Source organism: Chiloscyllium plagiosum, chromosome 24 (genome assembly GCF_004010195.1).
Source record: "Chiloscyllium plagiosum isolate BGI_BamShark_2017 chromosome 24, ASM401019v2, whole genome shotgun sequence".
In the NCBI taxonomy this organism is placed as follows: Eukaryota; Metazoa; Chordata; class Chondrichthyes; order Orectolobiformes; family Hemiscylliidae; genus Chiloscyllium; species Chiloscyllium plagiosum.
The window spans coordinates 28,099,782-28,119,455 of record NC_057733.1 but is presented as its reverse complement, the minus strand read 5'-3'; the positions used below and the strand labels follow the sequence as shown (position 1 = coordinate 28,119,455).

The 19,674-nt window shown below is 38.3% G+C and overlaps 1 protein-coding gene across 1 annotated transcript in view; it reads left to right on the top strand.

The window, feature by feature from the left end:
* Nucleotides 1-19,674, top strand: part of stx8 (syntaxin 8) — a 195,281-nt gene that overhangs the window by 143,274 nt on the left and 32,333 nt on the right. The window contains exon 6 of the mRNA XM_043714649.1: nucleotides 5,864-5,965. Within this exon, the coding sequence (XP_043570584.1) occupies nucleotides 5,864-5,965 (102 nt within the window). The remainder of the gene's footprint in view (nucleotides 1-5,863; nucleotides 5,966-19,674) is intronic.

Below are 19,674 nucleotides of genomic sequence, written 5' to 3'. Positions count from 1 at the left end.
TGAGGAGCCAAGGTCAATATGGCTGGATATCCCAGGTGAAGTGCCCCCTTATTAATCTGTTATTCATGGCTAAGATGAGGATAGTCATGGACTATTGTTGGAACCCAATTGTCATCAGTATGGTTAAAGCATGGACAGCAATACAACAAAGTGAAGGCAGTTTATCTAAAACCCTCTTTCTCACTCCGACAGCAGGAATACCGGGATTTTGCCCAGGGTTAATGGAGTCTGGTTTTAAGTTAAAGGCATCCAGGGAAGTCTCTTGTCTGGGAGATTTACTTGAGATGGAGGTCATGACGTCCTTCGATCAGATGAGTATGAATTGCCCAGCATGGACTTCTTTCGTTACTTTTAGGTCAGGGACTTTATCCAGAAAAGGACTGCATTTCTGATTGATCCTTATAGGTCTGACGTAGAGAGGAGAGTGCTTCAGATCATAGATACTCTCCCAGTAAGCATCCTTTACCATTTACTGGGAGGTGGTGCCTCAAAAGATATCGAGCGGCTCCATGGAGTCTGGGAGCAGAGATTTCGTCAGAGGTATGAGAGGACATTTGGGAGAACGTGATAAGGATTTTGATCTGCAACAGAACGCATGCTATGCTGCTGAAGGTCCTTCTCATGGTTTATCTGGCCCCAGAGCGGCTTGCAAAATTCAAAAAGGGAGCGTCTCCATTGTGCCCCAAATGTAAAATAGGTATTGGCACTCTTACCCATTGTTTGTGATCATGCCACAAGCTTTGTAAGTATTGGGGCACTATATGAGTGTGATGGAAGGGGCAGCTGGGGACTGAGGTCAAGGTAGATCCGGTGTCTCCACCTGGGCCTGTAAAATTTGCCTTCCTTATCTGAGCATGGGGAAAAGCTGTTTAATATTCTTACATATTGTGCAAGGAAGAACATTCTGATGAGTTGGGCCTTGGAAAGCCCTCTGGGTCTGCTGGGATGGCGTAGATCAGTTATTAAACACATCCCTGTGGACTTCCTTCCAAGTATGGTGCACCAGAAAACAGAACTTTTCTACAAGACATGATGGCAGCCCTTTCTGAACCACCTGGGAAGCAGATTTGTAGGCCATATTCACTAGGGCCTTTGTTGACCCATGAGGCCTGGGGTCTGATGGGCCGGGTGTCCTGAGAGGAAGATCCCAAATAAATATGGGTATTATAACTGACACTCTTGGTGATGGGGAGCTTTGGTGGGGTTGCGCTGAGTGGAGTAATTTAATTTAATTTATTATGTCCAATTATTTATTGTATTGTAGTATGGATAGTTTTTGTTTTAATTATTTGGTATGTAGAGTAGTAGTTAATTTATTGTAATTGTTGTTATACTCTCAGATTGTTATACTTGTTGTAATTTTATAATTTTGTAAAGAATATAAATCTTTTTCAATTAAATAAAAACACAGACAGGGCATTTATGAATTCAGCAGCACACAATATTGAACCCAAATCATGTGATAAGTTTACCCATGGAGATGACTCACTTTTACAAAGCATTGGCATGATGATATTATCAGATTGATGAAATTACATTTGTGAAAATATTCAAGCCAAAACATAATATTTTGTTCAGCTTAATGCACATGAAACATGTGAGAAGGATGATCTCCTGTAAAGACAAAGGTGAAATGACAGGTATCTGAATAAGTGGATTGAACCTTTGCTCGCAGGTCAGGAGCATTAAGTTGGGATAGTTCCCTGGCCCTCAAACATGACTGGGCTGAAAGTGCTGTGGAAGCTTTGATTTTTGTTCCAGAGTGGCCAGGTTTTCTGGGAGCAGTGATGGATAACTGGAAGTATTCCAGAGGTGGGTTGGACAGAACATTGGCCTCACTGCTCTGGCACCTTGCTGAAGAGTCTTAAAAAGAAAAAGAACTAAAAACAACCTCCAGCCCTCAGACTCGTCACCATCAACACAATCCATGTTCACTCATACTTCTGACTCATCACATGATTCCTCATATCTTCTATGCCCCTGTACCCAACCCCGACTCCTCATGCCCTCCATGCCATTGTCTGCCTTCCACCCATCTCCATTTCCACTTGTAGTCCATATGCCAGATTATTGCTAACCCATGACCCCCACTATACCAACTCCACAATGGAAAAGCACTAGTACATTTGCTCAACTGAGATAAAATAATTTTAAAGTGGCTATTGAATAATTCATTAAAAAAAATTATATTGATGAATAACTCAATGTAGTTAACTTCTTTCAATACCTTGTATTAAAAAGGATTGGAATACATAGTCCCATTTCAGAGTGTCTACAACTGCATGGAGCTGTCAATTGACTGTGAACTCAGAGGCTTCCTTTATTCACCAATCTGATAAAAGAAGGTTGTAAAATTAATCATATAGTATTAGCCTTCCGATGTTAACCACATCAAACTTATGTCAACAGACAGAATAAAATAACAAGTATTTGCTTTACCACTACAGTTCTTTCCAACTATTCAATGAATATGTTCTTAAAAATAGTTTGACAGCTCCATTTGACATCTAAGTTAACAGTTCCAATGAGCTTGACCATTCCAATGAATTTGTGCACTCTTTACATACATTCATATCTACTTTTAACAATCCCAAGGGCACTCCCAAAGCTGTCCCAGGACCATATCCAAAATGATACCTCTCTTTAAGCACATCCTCTCGATCCCAGCAACACTACAACATTTAGAACAACTATCAAGTCTAATCTGCTCACTTTCTGTTTCCCATTCCTAGCTGACAAAAATCTGACTTAGTTGGGCAGTTTCTTCTGCGAACCACAGGTGCCCAATTTGGAATACACCCTTATTTCACTATTCTCGTGCAAAAATGTTAGATACTGTGTTCAAAGGCAGGTTTTCCAGATTCAACCCGAGAGACTAATTTGTGCCAAGACAGATTAAGTTATCGAATAACTTGTTATAAAATTTCATACTATTGTGCATTTTTAAGACTATGTAATGATAAAATTTGAATCTGTGGACAGCAGTGCATAGGTCATTACAAAAGAACCAGGATGGATGTGAAGGAGATTTTGTCAGTATGCGTTTAATTACCTTGAAAAGATTCTTCAGGACCAGGCTTAAACTTCTTCAGGATTTCCTATTACATGACTTTTTACAATTTGCTCTTTCGTGTGTTGTGAATGTCACCAACAATTCAAGCAAGTGTTAGCCTATCAGCTCTCGATAAAGTTACCAGAAAAGGAGGATCCCTTCAAACTCTGATGTGTACGCAACTATAGTTGTTACCATCCTTCTGTATGAAGGACCCATGCTGAATCAAGGATACCATAACACTGACACATATATCTTTTGGAGGGTTTCCACTGCACACCCTCCACAGCATCTTCAAGATCACTGACAATGTCTCATCCCAAACATTGAAGTTCTGATACAGCCAACATCACCAACATTTGTTGGGTGCATCACGTTGCATCAATGCAGTTGTGTGTCGAAGCTTGTGTCGCATGGAGAGCTGACCACTGGTAAGTGAAACAGAAGCACCATCCCAAAACCTTTCAAGGATTTCCTGAAGACGTCTGTCTCTACCACATTGACCATTGCCAGTAGGAATTGCATGTTGTAGATTGTGATGCCTGGAGATATTTCTTCAGGAATACTGCTAAGAGCGAGCAAAGATCCAGCTAGATGGAGCAAAGAAGGAGAAGTATAAATTGAATTCTCCCCAGCAGCAACTATGCACCTGCTGTGGGACAATCTGTTGATCATGGATTGGCCTGACTAACCACTATTGGATCTGCAACCAAATGAGTGCAACCTTCCTAAAATCTTCTTCAAAAAGAGCTGCCAAGAGTTGTTTGACCTCAATGACTCTTGAATTCAGTGCCTTACTAAGCCATTTCAGAGGACAGTTAAAAGTCACTCACATTGTTGTGGAGTCACATGAAGGCCAGACTGGGTGGGAATGGTAGATTTCTTTCCCTGAAGAACATTGATGAACCAGATGCCAATCATTGATATTTTTACAGTCACAATGACAGACTACACTAATATTTCAGTTTTTTCAATTAACAAATTGTATTTAAATTCCAACGAGTGTTGTAGTGGATTTATTCTCCAGTGCCATCTTTCACAGGAATAAAAACTGAATTTCTGAATCGGTCAATCTTTCCTGGAACATAGACAATTGCTCCTTAGAAAACCAATTGTTAGGAAGCTGAATGCAGTTAGATTTTGCAATTTTGCATGATAAGTGCCTACAATCCTTCCTGTCATACAGTTACACGTGAAGGCCACAGTTGAATACATACAATTTGAAAAGGTTGGATGTCTGAGGGATATTATTTCACTTCTATGTAGTAACATAAGTATCAAAAATCTTTCTAAATAGCAGTAGTCAGCAAGAACTAGCAATCTCTTACTGAAAGATTATTAGAAATGTAATACCGCAGAAACACAAGACCTATAATTCTGTATCTGTTACAAATTAAACATCCTTGGTAAGTGAAGAAATCTTTGCTGAATTGTCACTATCTGAGCAGTGAGTTAACTTCAGAATCCTTTCCATCATAAACCTTTCTTCCTAATGCTGATGTGCATTAGAAGAATTTTGTTTCTTTTTGTTCAAGATTTTTTTTCCAGGTATTGTTTCACTCAAAGTTATTTTATAGAATAACTTATATATGTGTATCAAAGGTTTCTACAAGAATCGTTTTTAAACAAATGTAAAACCCTAGCAATTAGGCCACATTTCATTGTGGAATTGTCTCGTCAATCTGCTCCCTGGAGGGGGAAAATATCCACAAGTGTCTTTAAGAAAGCATGCTGCAAACAGCTGGTTAGTCTGTATGTTTAGCACACTGGTTGTTTGCAGGTAGGTTTGGTTCACCCTAGAGTGATTTGTGATCAAATATTTTCATGACCTTCCTGAATCATTTGAGAAATGTTGACACTTGCTGTTGGTCTTCAAATACCCAGTGAAGCAAGCTCCCACAAGACACTCATTTCAGAGTAAATAGTGGAAACGAGGAATGTAGAACAAGTTATTTCAGGTGACAATCATTGTAAAGAATTTTACTTTTGACATTTGTAGACAAATTCTTAAAATTATTTGTCAAATAATGAATAGACTGCACATTCACATATACAATGCTGTTTTTCTACTCTGGATAAGATCTTTTCATTTCAAAGTTTGCCTCGATGATCATATTTAGTTCACTCCACTTTCAGCACGGAAACTATCCATCTTTAAGTATTACCATATGCCATAGATTTTAGATGGAAATAATGTGCCTCATTGCATTGTTAATGCAGATTTCAGTTGGTTATTACATTAAAATTATCAGATGTTCTGTTAATAATTTTGATATTATGTTAAAAGGTAGATAAACAAAAAACATTCAAATTTAGCACAGCTCTGAACAACCTCAACTTTCTTAATTTTTCACTGATTGTACACTCCACCGACAGTGTATGGATATGAGAAGAGAATCATAGGTGCTCGGTCTTTGGAAGATTATAGCTGACCAGCTTGGCTGGTGTCATAGTCTGGAAGTAAAAGCTCATGCTGGTGTCTTTGTAATGAGTCGAAGTAACATAAATAGATGAATACTGACCTTAATGCAAACCGAGCTGCATACTCGAAGACACTGATCATTTCCAGAATGTATGCAGAAAGTGTAACTGGAGAATATTATTGAAACCCCATGTTCCTCTTGATGCTTCTCTGGTGGTGTGTGAGTATTCCGCTGAGCATTGCTATACTATTTCCCTCAAAAACACTGTAGCTATCTTGCATTTCACAGTTCTTACCATAATTGTATTTAATTGATTCTAATTGATCTGAAACTATGAGTTAACAGTGACTCATATTCTGTATGTTTTTCGCTTTTTCTTTTCACGCAGAGATCATTGATGACCTGACGCACTTAGTGGATAAAACTGATTCCAGAATTCAACGTGAAACAAGACAAGTCAAACTGGTTGATAAGAAGTCAGCCTCTTGTGGTATGTGGATATATTTAATATAGTCCCCTCAATCCACCAGATGGCATTACGATGTCATTGTTTTTAGTAGTTTCCCCTTGAACATGGCCTACTTAACCCTTTTCCCGCTTGTCCACCAAAAGAAGTATTTAGGAGTTGGTCATGTTTGTGAATGCACTGTTGTTCACAGTCCTTTGTCTGACAAAACAAAAAAACCAAGGTTTTATGATGATATTTGCATATGCAGCTGTTCAAACACTAAGTGAGGATTCATTGATAGTAATTCTCACCTCTTTGCCCTCTGCAAGAGCTTTCAGCAGCTGTTACCAGTAAGCAAGCAAATGATCTGCATCCTAGCAGTGTAACATCGCAAAAGCACCAGGCTTCTGTCAATCAATCCATCATTTCAGGGTGCTGTAATTCGATGTTTTCCCAACTTTCTTTTGCATTCCTCCCTCAGTCGCTTTTATTTAGATTTACAGAAAACGATTTTAGCATAGTACTTTGTTTACAGTTTAGACATCATTTGGACTTTGAATTGGTCTTGAAAATAATGTCTCTTTTAGTAATGGACATTCTTAAGAGCTAATGAATTGATGTAATCTATATTACCATGTTTCAGTGTTACATCTTTCACCTTCATTCATTAGCAACTTATAATTATAGTCTTTTACATTTAAAGGGATTTTTTTGTTTGATATTAACAATTTTCACGACAACTGTCCTTTCTGCTGCAAAAATGCAGATTACTATTGCTATTCTGTTGAATTTGCATTATTAAGACTTGCAATTCAACATGTCGTGGCTGAAAAGTAAAAGCTTATTGTTCTCTCTGCAACACAACACTGTGTTGATAGTGTAGTCTCTCTTTTGTAGAATGTGCTCCTGTTTCAGGAGAAAACATTAACCTCAGCATTGTTTTGACAACCGTGTTGGAAAACCAAATGAAAATTGGAGCAGCATGATAATGTCAAAAATATTACTTCAAGATTGGTTTATTTGCTTATCAAACCTGCTGTTGAATTGCCTAGGAAATGCTTACATTTTTTTCAGAAGGAAGCCTAGTAACCACCAAGCAGTGAACAGCAGTCAGATTTGATGAAATAACAAAATGAAGGTCAGCTAATATTGCACTAATTCTGCTTCCTGGTGGCCATGACAGCCTGCAAGGTTTATTTGAAGATCCCAGACTCTGATTCAGTGTGCGCTTTGTTACCGTAAAACAGTTTTAGGCTGTGCCAACAGTTTAGGATATTAATGAATCCTTTAGAGAAGTGAATGGAGAATTCCTTCCCCCCTTTTTTTCACTCTTCTCTTTGTTTGACACACACATCTTTGTCTGCTGAATCTTGTTGGGCATAACTAATGAGTAGGCACAAAAAAGCCAAGAATTATCAAGAGTAAAAAGAAATTGGTGCACACACAAGGTTAAAACAGCAAAAGGTGAGATGTTGCCCGTTGGCAAGGTACTTTCGATTTTATGAACTCCCTCTTGAGCAAAAAGGTTGTCAAGGTGAATGTAGGGAAATTTTTAGAAGGCAACATTTGTGACACCAGGCGACTGTGAAACGCCAGCTCTCTGACCGCCAGGCCTCAGAGCCTATTTAGTGTCCCTCTGCCTCATTATTACAAGCACCTTGTGGCCCACCCTGCACAGCTGCTGAAGGGGAAAAATTAAAGCAATTCACACTCTGTGACTTAATGCTGAGAAACAATTGGTCCTTGTTTGGCAGAACTATAATTATGAAGGAGCTAAAGTAGAAGAGGGATTGTGGTTATTGAGAGTGTCACAGGATTTATAGAATGCTATATCAGTTGAAATAAAGGGTGGCTTGTTGACAGACAATTATCTGATAGTTAAATTGGTCGAGGAAGGTATTTCAGCAGTTTTTTTAAATGAAATTGTTCTCTTCTGAATCTTGGTGTGGTGTTAGTACTTGGATATGTTTTCATATACTGTTTAGTTTTTAATAGATATGTTAATATGATGAATCTCACTAAGCAGCTCTCCAGAGACTATGCTACTTTGCAGTGCAAACGAATGAAGTTCTGCTCTACTGGTAGGTTTCCGTAACACACAAGAAGAGCCTTTGTTTCTTGTTTATAAAATAGAAACATGTCTAAAATCACTGAAACAGTGAGAGAGCTGAAGGGGCTCCACTGAACATGAGGCACAATAAATAAAGATTTGTGCACTTGATTTTAATGCTTTGATTTGATGATCACTACTCTTTAGGGGTTAAGGGATCTGAGAGGAAGACTGCTAAAACTGTCTTTCAGCTGACTTAATTAAGGAACTTCAATCTTGTTCTACAAGGCACTCTGTGTGTGAAGCTTCTTCCTACCATGAATAGGCGTTCAGCCTGTAAAGTGTATACATACATGATGCCATTGTGTTTTGTTGCCAAACTGCAGACAGTGGCAAGTACAATCTGGGATTTGTCAAGGGTTACCCTTTAGAGATTTTGCTTTCTGTGAAATCAAACACAGGTTTTTCTTCTATTAACTTTTATCAGCCTGAGAAAGTTTAACTGAAATGTTAGTTTCAACACCTTGACTCAAGGGCTCCCAATACATTTTCAACTGCAGATTACCCAAAGGTGAGAAACAAATGAATACCAGTGCCCTGGTATTTTGTGGATGAATTTCCCAGGGCTTAATCATCTCAGAGCTTGCTGCATCCAGTTCCTCCAGTAATAATCTACTTATCAAGTAATTTAGCTGCCTCTTGAGAATCAGTCTTGCAAATTTTGAGTAGTTTTAAACTGATTCAATTTTGAAGGGAGAACCATTAAATCAGTTATTAAAGCTTGAAATAATAATAGTTCCTGAATTTATTAGCCGGTTATTGTAGATGAAGCCAAGACATTTTATTTTACAAAGACTGCTTTCCAAAGGTGGCTTGATGAACTGTTATGGCACTTGAAAAATACTATAGTAGTAATTAGAATGGATGATAGAAAATATTTTATCAGCTAAGCTGGAAAATAGGAGTTATTTATTGAATTACCCCCTCCCCCAAAAAAAGATTGCATTTCAGGTCAGTATTTGGTGCTGTTGTGTTTTCCTGACAATTTACATTAACAGATGTTACATTGAAGCACTAATAGCTAGACAATTAATTGTACTATAAAATATTGTTAGTGTAGCTCCAATTTAACAGAAAGTGCTTGTAATTTTCGGGATGCAAGTTGATTGTTTTCCTGTTACAAAATTATATTCAGTAATTACTTTTCATGAGACTTTCTTGTAATGAAGGAAGAGAGGAGAGGTTTCATTTACTGGAGTAATCTCTTCTCACAGTGCAAAAAAATTAGGTTGTTTAGTACAGGCTATTTACAGAGGAAAGTACTGGGTGGTCGGTTAAAGATGGCAACAAAAGGGGACGTTGCTTACATTTGGAAATTAGACTTTGATCTGTTTGGTCGGCAAACGTGGCTTTTATACACTGACCTGAAAAGTCAAACAGGACTTTAACAACGGAGACACTCGAGTTAATTAGTGTGAAGGTGACAGTTTCCAAACTTGAATGAAAGAACTTTAATCCTCTTTTTAGAAATTAAATTTTTCAATTGTAAAATGCTGTCACGTGCTGAAATTTACCTTCAGACATGCTGGAAGGTTTGAAGGAAATGAAGGGGAAGGAATCATGATGGTTTAATTTGATGTTTCCAAAGGCATTGAAATACTGTTATGATAGATATAATTATTGAGCAATCTTCAGTGCTTTATAAACTACAGCACATGAGCAAACCTAATATCTCCCAATGTGAATAACTGAAGGTTTTATTATTTATATTATCTTCCATTGATACCAGTATTTTTCATCTGCCTGATTCATTTTCATTTTTGTATGACTGTGCTTTGTTGGTCTTTAAAACTGCATAACTAACTATATTTTAGGGAGTATTAGATTAGATTAGATTACTTACAGTGTGGAAACAGGCCCTTCGGCCCAACAAGTCCACACCGACCCGCCGAAGCGTAACCCACCCATACCCCTACATTTACCCCTTACCTAACACTACGGGCAATTTAGCATGGCCAATTCACCTGACCTGCACATCTTTGGACTGTGGGAGGAAACCGGAGCACCCGGAGGAAACCCACGCAGACACGGGGAGAACGTGCAAACTCCACACAGTCAGTCGCCTGAGGCGGGAATTGAACCCGAGTCTCTGACGCTGCGAGGCAGCAGTGCTAACCACTGTACCACCGTGCCGCCCACTTGAGGAAGGTTGTTCTTATGAATTGGTATGTTTCTTTTTCTCCATGTCTTCCTCAGTCCATGCAGTATATTTCCCTGATTGAAGTCATGAGGAGATACAAAATACTGGTTTTGCATGGTTTGAAAATGAAAAGAATTGGAAATAAGTCCTTCTGAACTAGTTTAGTTTCTTAGTATTTTAGGTTCTTGTGTATAATTGTCCTGTCAACGGACATATTAAGTTATTCAATTTCAACCTGATCATAAATATACATTGTTTGTGCAAAACGTTTCAGCTTTATGAGATATCTGCTTATCAATCCTATATGTATTTACGTCTTTAGTCTGCTATGATATTTAATAACTTGGTAACCTGCGGAATTTGTTTCTGGCTTCTTTTCCCTCTTTCATGCCTTCTCCATCCTGACCTCCAGCAACAACTCTGAAAAGCTTGTTGATTTCTTTGTCACCCTTTGAGACCATCCAATCAACTCTTTCTGCCATTTTTCTCTCTTCCCAAGCCTAACGTTGAACCTCCTCGAGGGCTTCGGTCCTGACTTTGTGTCTTCTGTGGTTTCTGCCGAGCTTTTTGTGCACTCTGAGCTCCTCATCTCCATGACACCGAATTCTTGCTTTCTTGATTCTATTCCTACTAAATTACTGATCACTTATCCTCCCTTTCTAGCTACTATGATCACTGGCATATGTTATGATTCTCTCTCCTCATATTCTGTCCTTTACTTCTTCAAATCTGCCAATATTACCTGTCTTGCCAACCCTTAACACTCCATGCTTGCATGCTGTTTCTCCATCTCCAACCTCCTTTTCGTCTTCAAAGTCTGGAACTTATTAATGAAAATGTGTTGTTACAATCCAAATTTGTGACCATTTTCCAGGCACTCCCTGTTTGAATCCCCTTATTCAGGCTTCTGTCCCTGTCACAATTCCAAACAGCACTTCTCAGAGTTACAAATGACATCCTCTTTGACTGCTTACAAAGGCAAACCATCCCTTCTCAGCCTATATGTGCCCAATGTTTGACACAGTTGGTCACCCCACCCTCCTCCAAAGCCACACCTCCATCAATCAGCTTTCTGGGACTGTACTTGTCCGGTTCTATCAATTATCCGATCCGTATAAGGATTGGTATTTGGAAAGTTCTCTTGCTTTTCACCTTCCTATTGTCCTTCACTGGCATCATCTGGAGACACATCAGTTTCTGCATGTATGCTGGTGCCAACCTGCACTACGTCACCCCTTTAACTCTTAAACTATTCCACTTTTTCCAAACTTTCAAACTGCTTTTCACATTGCTCGACCAACGCTTTTTCTAATTCCAAAATCTTCCAATTGGGAAAATTGAAGCCATTGTCTTAGACCTCACGACAAATTCTGCTTTTATTTTGCCAACTCTTTGCCTGGCAACTGTCTACATTTGAATTAGATCATTTGAACTCAAGTTGAGCTTTAAACCACAAATATGTGCTTTCATATAGACTGCCTAACCCACCTTCTTCGCATCATTCGTCTCTGCCTCAGTCTTTCTGCTGCATAAAATCTCATCCATTTCTTCGTGACCCCAGATTTGATTTGTCTAGCGAATTATTGGCCAGCTATTTGCATTCCATCCCCCGTAAGCTTGATGTTGTCTAAAACTCTACGTTCTATTGCATTCTAACTTGCACAAAATCCTGTTCACCATCATCTTTGAGTTAGTTGACCTACCCTGACCTCCAGTTAAGCAGAGCCGATGGCTCAGTCCCTTCCTGTCTCTGTAATCCTCTTCAACTCTACAGTCTCCAAGATATCTGTACTCTTCTAATGTCAGCTTCATGAATAGCTTTCCATTTTAATTGTGCCACCATTGATGGTGAATGCCTTGGTGCTAATCCCAGGAATTCTCTCCCTAAACCTCACCACCTCTCTCCATCACTTTCATTCTTTAACACACACCTTAAAACCTGTCTCTCATTGTGACCCATTAGCATAGTTTGGTTCAGAATGCTTCAATAAAGAGACTGGTACTAAAAGGTACAAAAACGTGCAAGTTGTCATTGTTGAGTGAAGGGAAAATGGACTTTGGTCAAGATAGCAATTGTATGCTTCTGAATTTCCCATGAGGTCTGTAAACCCAACTAAAGGAACTACTACCAATCTAGACCCTCCTGTATTAAAAACTGCATCCAATATTTTTGAGACATCTAAATTGGTAGTTTAAAGGGGAAACTCAAAAACATAATCCTTAATTCAGCTGGAGTGTGTAAAGTGCTTGCACACAATGGCTCCACAATTCTGTTATTTTAACCTTTTTTTCTGCAGATTTAGCTATAGATTTCTGCCAAGGTGAGTCTAGTATTGCGAGAAGTGAGAATTAAGCCAGTGGATATTTTCTTGCTTATTAATAAATTTTGGTACTTGTACATCAATGTCTAAAGACAGAAACAAATAAGCTTAAAAAAAATTCAACAACACATAGAAATCGTGTTTACCCTGTTCCAAAGTAAATTGCTATTTGTTACAAATAAGCCTGATCATTGTACTGCCTGAGAGCAGACTTGAGAGTTTGCATCAATACTGTAGATTCCCATACATTCAATAATGAAACCTTCACTCAATCCCCCAGTGTCGATGTCCTGGGTTAGCATTGGCAAGAAACTGAGCTGGAATAGCTACGTAAATTCCAACTAGGTCAGAGGCTGGGAATTCTCCATTGAGTAAGCCACTTTCTGATTCCCTGAAGTCTGTCCACCACGTACAAGATACAAGTCAGGATTTTGTCGGAATATTCTCTGTTTGCCTGCAAGTGCAGCTCCAGCAACACTTAAAAAGCTCAACATTATCCAGCACAAAGCAGCCCACATAATTTACACTGTATCCACCAACTTGAACATGTGATTCCTGTGCCACCATTGCTCAATGATAGTAGTGTGATTGTTAAATGCAAGATGCATTGCAACAACTCAAAGATTCCTCTGTGGTACTTTCGAAACCAGCAGTCTCTACCATCTAGAAGGGCATTGGTGGAAGATGCATAGGGAACACCCTTACCTGCATGTTCCCCTCCAGTTTGAGTTGGAACTATATCCTTCACTGTCATGAAACATTCTTCCTAACAGGATTGTGGGTGCATCTACACCACATGGATTTCAGTTCAATAAGGCAGTTTACTATTCCCCTTGAAAGGACAATTTGGGATGGATAAGAAATACTGGCATAGCCAGTGACATCAGTGTTCCAGAAATAAAATTATTCTAAGTATTTTGGAACTCTTCTCCTTAGATACTTCAATGACCAAAAATAGGGCCATGGAACAACCATCAAAAGCATAAATATGATCTGGGGCAAAAATAGCTTCCATTTTTGTTTACATAATTTAGTTTGCTTTCTCAAAACTTTCCAAAGTACTGCACATTCAATTAATTATCTTATTATTGAGGAAGAGTGGTCATTGTTATTACACAGACAAGCATGGCAGCCAGTTCACAAATAGCAAAGTTCCATACTCTGGAGTGAGATAAATAATCAGTTAATTTTTTTTGTTGATTGAAAGGGAGTTCTTGACTAGGACATTTGAAGAATTTCCCATTTTCACTTTGGAATTCCCCTTTTTCAAGTAGTTCCAGTGGATCTTTTATATCCAGTGAAATTAGCAGATTGTGTCTCATTAACATGTTTTATGAAAATCTGTAAACATCTGAGAATTACGAGCTTGTTATGTTTCAGGACTATGGTCTGAATTTGCTAAAATCTGCTAAATGTTCAAGTAGTTTCTTAGAAAGTTCCTTTCTGTGAATCTGAGTGGGTTATCTCATGCAATTCTCCATAGCTCAGCTCATTATTTGTACTTCATGCTTCTATTGTGCACCTGGTTTGTTATTGTCATCTCAGCAATGGCAGAAGTACTCGCAACTGCCAGTTCCTCCCAGGGTTCCCAGGGCTGGTGCCATATTTGAAGCCCAGCTGTGCATCAAGTCAAGTGCTGCCAGCCAAGAGTTGTCCTTCATAATATGCCATGGAGGGAATGCAACATAGGTTTAGAAATGATACCTGGACTTCAGGGAGTAAGTTATGATTAGAAATTTTTTTTAAAAAAGGTCGATTTTAGCATGAATTTAGATGGTTAAAAGATGATCTGATCAAAATCATCAAGACATTAATAAGATAAACTTTCCACTGGTTGGGAGGAAAACAAAAAAGAAACTTCTAGGTGCACTTCTGGTGGTACAAGGACTCTCTATTGCAAACTCAAGCTCGCATTTGTAAATGTATTGCTTTTTAACATAATCTTTTCTGATCAGTTGTCATTGTATCTAAACTACAAAACTCACGCTACACAGGTGACTTATGCTTTGTGTCATAACATTTTAAAAAACCTATCTAAGGGTGTGTAACTTTTTCCCCAGTGCCTAATGTAGCATAACATCATCTCATTGTTCTATTGGGAGCGACTCATGTTTCAAAACCTTCAAGCACTTGAAAATGGTAAGTTTTATTCAACAACAGCAAAAGAGAAGAAAAGCAATTTTTTAAAATCTGCTGATGATAAACAAGGACCACCTGCCTTTTGATTTATAGTCAGTGACTCATTACTGCACCCGACTCACATCTATTGGAACTGTGTCAATTAAGTGCTAACTGGTTTGTTGTCCCTGACACTGCATCACTGAGTCATGCTGAAGGTGATGTTTCTCCTGATCAGCATCCTCATCTTCCTCCACAGAACACTGCTGTCACTCTCTAAGCTGTTCAGAGTCCACCATATCTCTTCTTTGTCTGCTCCAATTGTGCAGAGCGCACATGCTAGGATTATATAGCACAGTCTGGACTGTACCCACTCCCTAGTCTGATCTAAGCATTGAAACCTCATCTTCAGGAAATCTATCATCTACTTCATGATGGCCCTGGTTGAAGAAAGCACTGATGAAAGGCTTTTGCCCGAAACATTGATTTTCCTGCTCCTCGGATGCTGCCTGACCTGCTGTGCTTTTCCAGCACCACTAATCTTGACTCTGATCTCCAGCATCTGCAGTCCTCACTTTCGTCCTTGAAGAAAGGACTGTGTTTTATCTAAGCTCAGCCTCAGTCAGGAGGGTTGTGTTACAGAGTCATCAATCAGGATCGCAGATGGTAGTACTTGTTTCCTAGTGACCATCCTTGTAAAACATTTTAGCCCTTGAAATGAAGAAGGAGTGTGAGAGTTCTCAGAAGTGTAGGCATTATGGTAGATCCCAGGACATTTAATGTGGACTCCTAAGGTGTGATTTCAATGCTCACAGATGACTTGTACATTGATGGAATGGAAACCATTTCAGTTGTTGAAATCTGTTGTGTTACTTTCAACTTCCAAGATACAAGAGAGGCAAGGTCTTGGGATAGCTACACAGCATTTCTATATGCACATAATGGATATAATGCATATATTATTCATGTTGCCATGGAAAAGGTTGTAAGGTATTCCTGAAAACTGTTGGACAAGTTAGCCTGTCAGGATCCAGAAGAGAAGGAGCAGGTAAATGCTTAAAGACTCGACAGTTCTCTGCACAGGTGTTCAGATGGAAGTCCATGTCCAGGTTGCAAAGATCAAATTTGTGAATATTCGAATCAAGGCTGTAAAATTCACTGAACTTCTGCTAAGGGAGTATCTCCAGGAAAAATCACCGCTATGAATGACAGTTCCAGGGTTAAAACCTACAACACTGGGAAGGAAATGACAGATAGTAGGCCCTTAGAGGTGACGAAACATGTTTGGAGTCTATCCAGAGAAATTAAATGATAACTTAAGGAACAGAATAAAGTATAGCTTTTAAGTGGAATTTCAGTTATGTTCTGCTATGAAAAATAAAATATGCCTCCAAAGTAGCATTTAATGGTGTTTTTAGTCAATTTGTTACATTAAATGTTTTAAAATATGAAATCATCTATGTCACCCTTTTGACTATAAGCTGGAAGTTTGTATTCTGTTTTAGAGAAAATTTTGGACTGGAATTTTAATAATTGCACCTTCTGTTAAGCATTCTTATGAAATGTGAATCTATTGAGAGAATCTGATGCAAAATTATTAAATTTATTCTAAAATAAAGGCTCTGAATAATAATTAATTTTGGCAGGACAATCTTTGTTGATTGGAAAGTGTTAAACATGGAGGTAACCTAGTTTCCATTCTTCTGGTGTTTCTCACTTGCTGAATCTTATTATCTAATTTCTGATTAAATTTTGCCTGTGCAGCGTTGGGAACAAAGCATGAACCCTGTTTGCAAAATTCAAATAAACAGAAAATTCCAATTGTACAAAGACCTTAATTGATGCTCCATACATTAAAAAAGTGGATTTTATTGAATGAGAAGGAAATAGGCGATCAAATTTGATATTTAAAATTAATGTGGAGTCTGTGTTATTTGTACTTATCAGAAGATCGATAGTGATGCATTTGGTATTGTTTTTGTTTTGGAAATTTTGCACTTAAAAATGTATTTCAGGTGTTTAAAAAGTTACTTGTAAGTTTACCTAATATATGCACATATACTTTTCAGTTTTGCTTTTAATTATCAAATTTGCTGCTGGGTGGGGAATGAGCATGATACACTTCACAAGCATGGACAAGAACAACAAATTGTCCTAAATTTTACTATTTGGTTGTACATCAACAAACATACGACCTATTCAATGTGTGAGGGCTTCACAACTGACCTTTGTTTCTCCCTGATTGTCTTTTGGACAAACGCCTCCATCTGATGAGGTGACTGAGCTTGAGAATTCAGTGGTGAACATCTGTGGTAGTTTGAATATTGTTAACAAGAATAGGATTATTTTGGACTGGCAGGATTTCCGTTGAACTTTCTTATTTATCAAGGATGCACAAATAATGTCACTGAACATCAAGTTTCATGAAATTAACCAACAATTTCTTTGAGTGTTAGTAATTGTTAAAAATGACATTAGAATAGGACAGTGTTCATTATTTGTTTTATTAGTGAATATAAAAGATATCATTAGAAAAGGGAGGAGGAAATAGCAAGCTTGCTCATGTGTATAAAATGCATCAGTTTGGCACAGAAAAACCAGAATATTAAATTTATCTTGGTAAAGGGCTGCATTTTTAACAAAGTTGTGGTGTTGTGAAAACAAATCTCCTGAATGATGCCATTAACAATCACTTCATACAATTAATTGTTACAGAATTTGTCCAGAGCGTCATTATAAGTGTTGATAAATGAATTATAATATTTTATGTACAATATTGATGCATTATTTCAGATTTTAAATGTATTCAGCATTGAATGACTTCTTATTGAAATAACCTTGAGCAGTTTAGTATTTAATAACCTAAAACCAGAGGATTTATAGAAACCATTAATTTTACTGAGGTTATCAATGACATTCAGGGATATTAAATTTTAGTACAGGCAAAACACGCATTAAAACTTGGCAAGTATTGCATTTTCGTATCAGTCTCATTTCTAGTGAAGTAATAGTCATCAAAAATACAGTTATCAGATGCTTTTTAAGTATAGATAGCATAAGTGTCTATAAGTATAGACACCATTTAGGGGCAGCACAGTGGTTCTGTGGTTAGCACTGTTGCCTCACAGCGTCAGGGACCTGGGTTCAATTCCACCCTTGGGCGACTGTCTGTAGGAGTTTGCACATTCTCCCCGTGTCTGCGTGGGTTTCCTCTGGTTTCCTCCCACAGTCCAAAGATGGGCAGGTCAGATGAATTTGGCCATGTTAAATTGCCTATAGTGGTAGGTGCATGAGTCAGAGGGAAAATAGGTCGAGGTGGGTTACTTTTCGGAGAGTCTGTGTGGACTTGTTGGGCTGAAGGGCCTGTTTCCGTACTGTAGGGAATCTAAAAGTCCACGTAGTATATTCTGGATGTAAACAGTCTTTTGTTAGAATAGTTGCTAATGTCTTTTCCTGCTGTAATTCGTGTACTTTATACTTAGCCAATCATGAACAGAAACCTTTAGGATTTTTAAGTATTGTCAGGGTCGTATATTGATAAACATGCTGTTTCCTGCTATGCTGGTTTTCTATGGCCATTCACACTTTCTGCTCAGATTGAGACAGGTAGTAAATGTTTGCAAAGGAATGGGGATGTAAAGAGATTAAAATGTAAAGCTTGCATATGAGTGTAAAAATTATTTGTGAACATTGTAAATCATTCATGAGTATATATTATTCTTTAGAAGGGTGCAAAAATACTTGGCAAAATAAATGCAAAAGATACTGCAAAAAAGATTTCATGATTTTCATTTGTGAAATTGTTTCAAGCTTTTTAAAAAATGTTCATGTCAAATATAAAGCAGTCAGAAACCAGAAGAGTTTAACTACTGCAAGAACATCTGAGCGGTCACCATAATTCTGATCTTTAATTTTTCTGGAACAAAAACTGAAATTGCTGGTGAAATTCAGCAGGTCTGGCAGCATCTGCTGAGAGAGAAATAGAATTAACGTTTTAAATCTGATGACTCTTCAACAAAACTCAGAAACATTAACCCTTCTTTCCCAAAGAGACTGCCAGACCTGCTGTGTTTCATCAGCAATTTCTGTTTTTGTTTCAAGTTTCCAGCATCCACAGTTCTTTGTTTTAATATAATTTCACCTATAGCTTTGCAGTTACTTTTAAATAAAGTCTTTATGTGGCTGTTTGTGTGGGAGTGTTAATGACCTGTTTTGTTTTTGCCCAGAAAACCTTAAGCTGCCCTTGGGCTAGTTCTTTAGAATTGGCCAGATTTCATGTTCCTAGTTGATATCCAGAGGCATCCTTCTATAAAGTTATCGCCCATCAGATATGAACAGAGTTTGGCACTGATTTGATACCCTTCAAAAATATGACAAGCTATCAGTAGTGATCGTCTGAAAAGCTCACTTGAATGAAGTCCAGGAGAAGAGCCAGGGCCAGTGGAGTAATACCCATTGGAACTTCTAGACAAGAGAGAGGAAAAACTAATAAACGCCACAAATAAGTAAAAGTAATTTGGAAATTAAGGGAAGAATTTTCCCCAGCTCCGGTACAATGTTGGCATTGGAGTGTCTGTTCAAGAAAGACAGTGATTACTGCAGAAATGAGATTCTTGATGTCAAGAGAAAAGCCCAATTCTTCATTCAAGTTGTGAATGGTGAGACAAGAATCTCACAAGAGTGTGGCAAGAAGCCTATGTGTATTCATTTTCAAGAGTAAGCGTGCCATTTTTACCTAATCGCTGTTCTTTGATGTGCAGTTACCCATTCTCCCACCTGCTGAAACAACTGGACAGTTTCCAACATGACAGAACAGGTATCCAGTAATGCTAGCTCCATCTTGTACAGCAGTTTCCAATATCTCAGGATATGCTGTAAAGACAGGGACAACCCACACTACCCCGTCCATAGTGGTTAGCATCACACCCTCGCACACTGCATCTGCACTTCAGTGCTGTACTTTAGAGTGCACTAGCACCTTTCACTGAAGTGCTACTGCCAGGACTCTTTGCTCACATATTTTGTGCTTACTTTCATGTTCATAGCATCTCTGCCTTGCCTT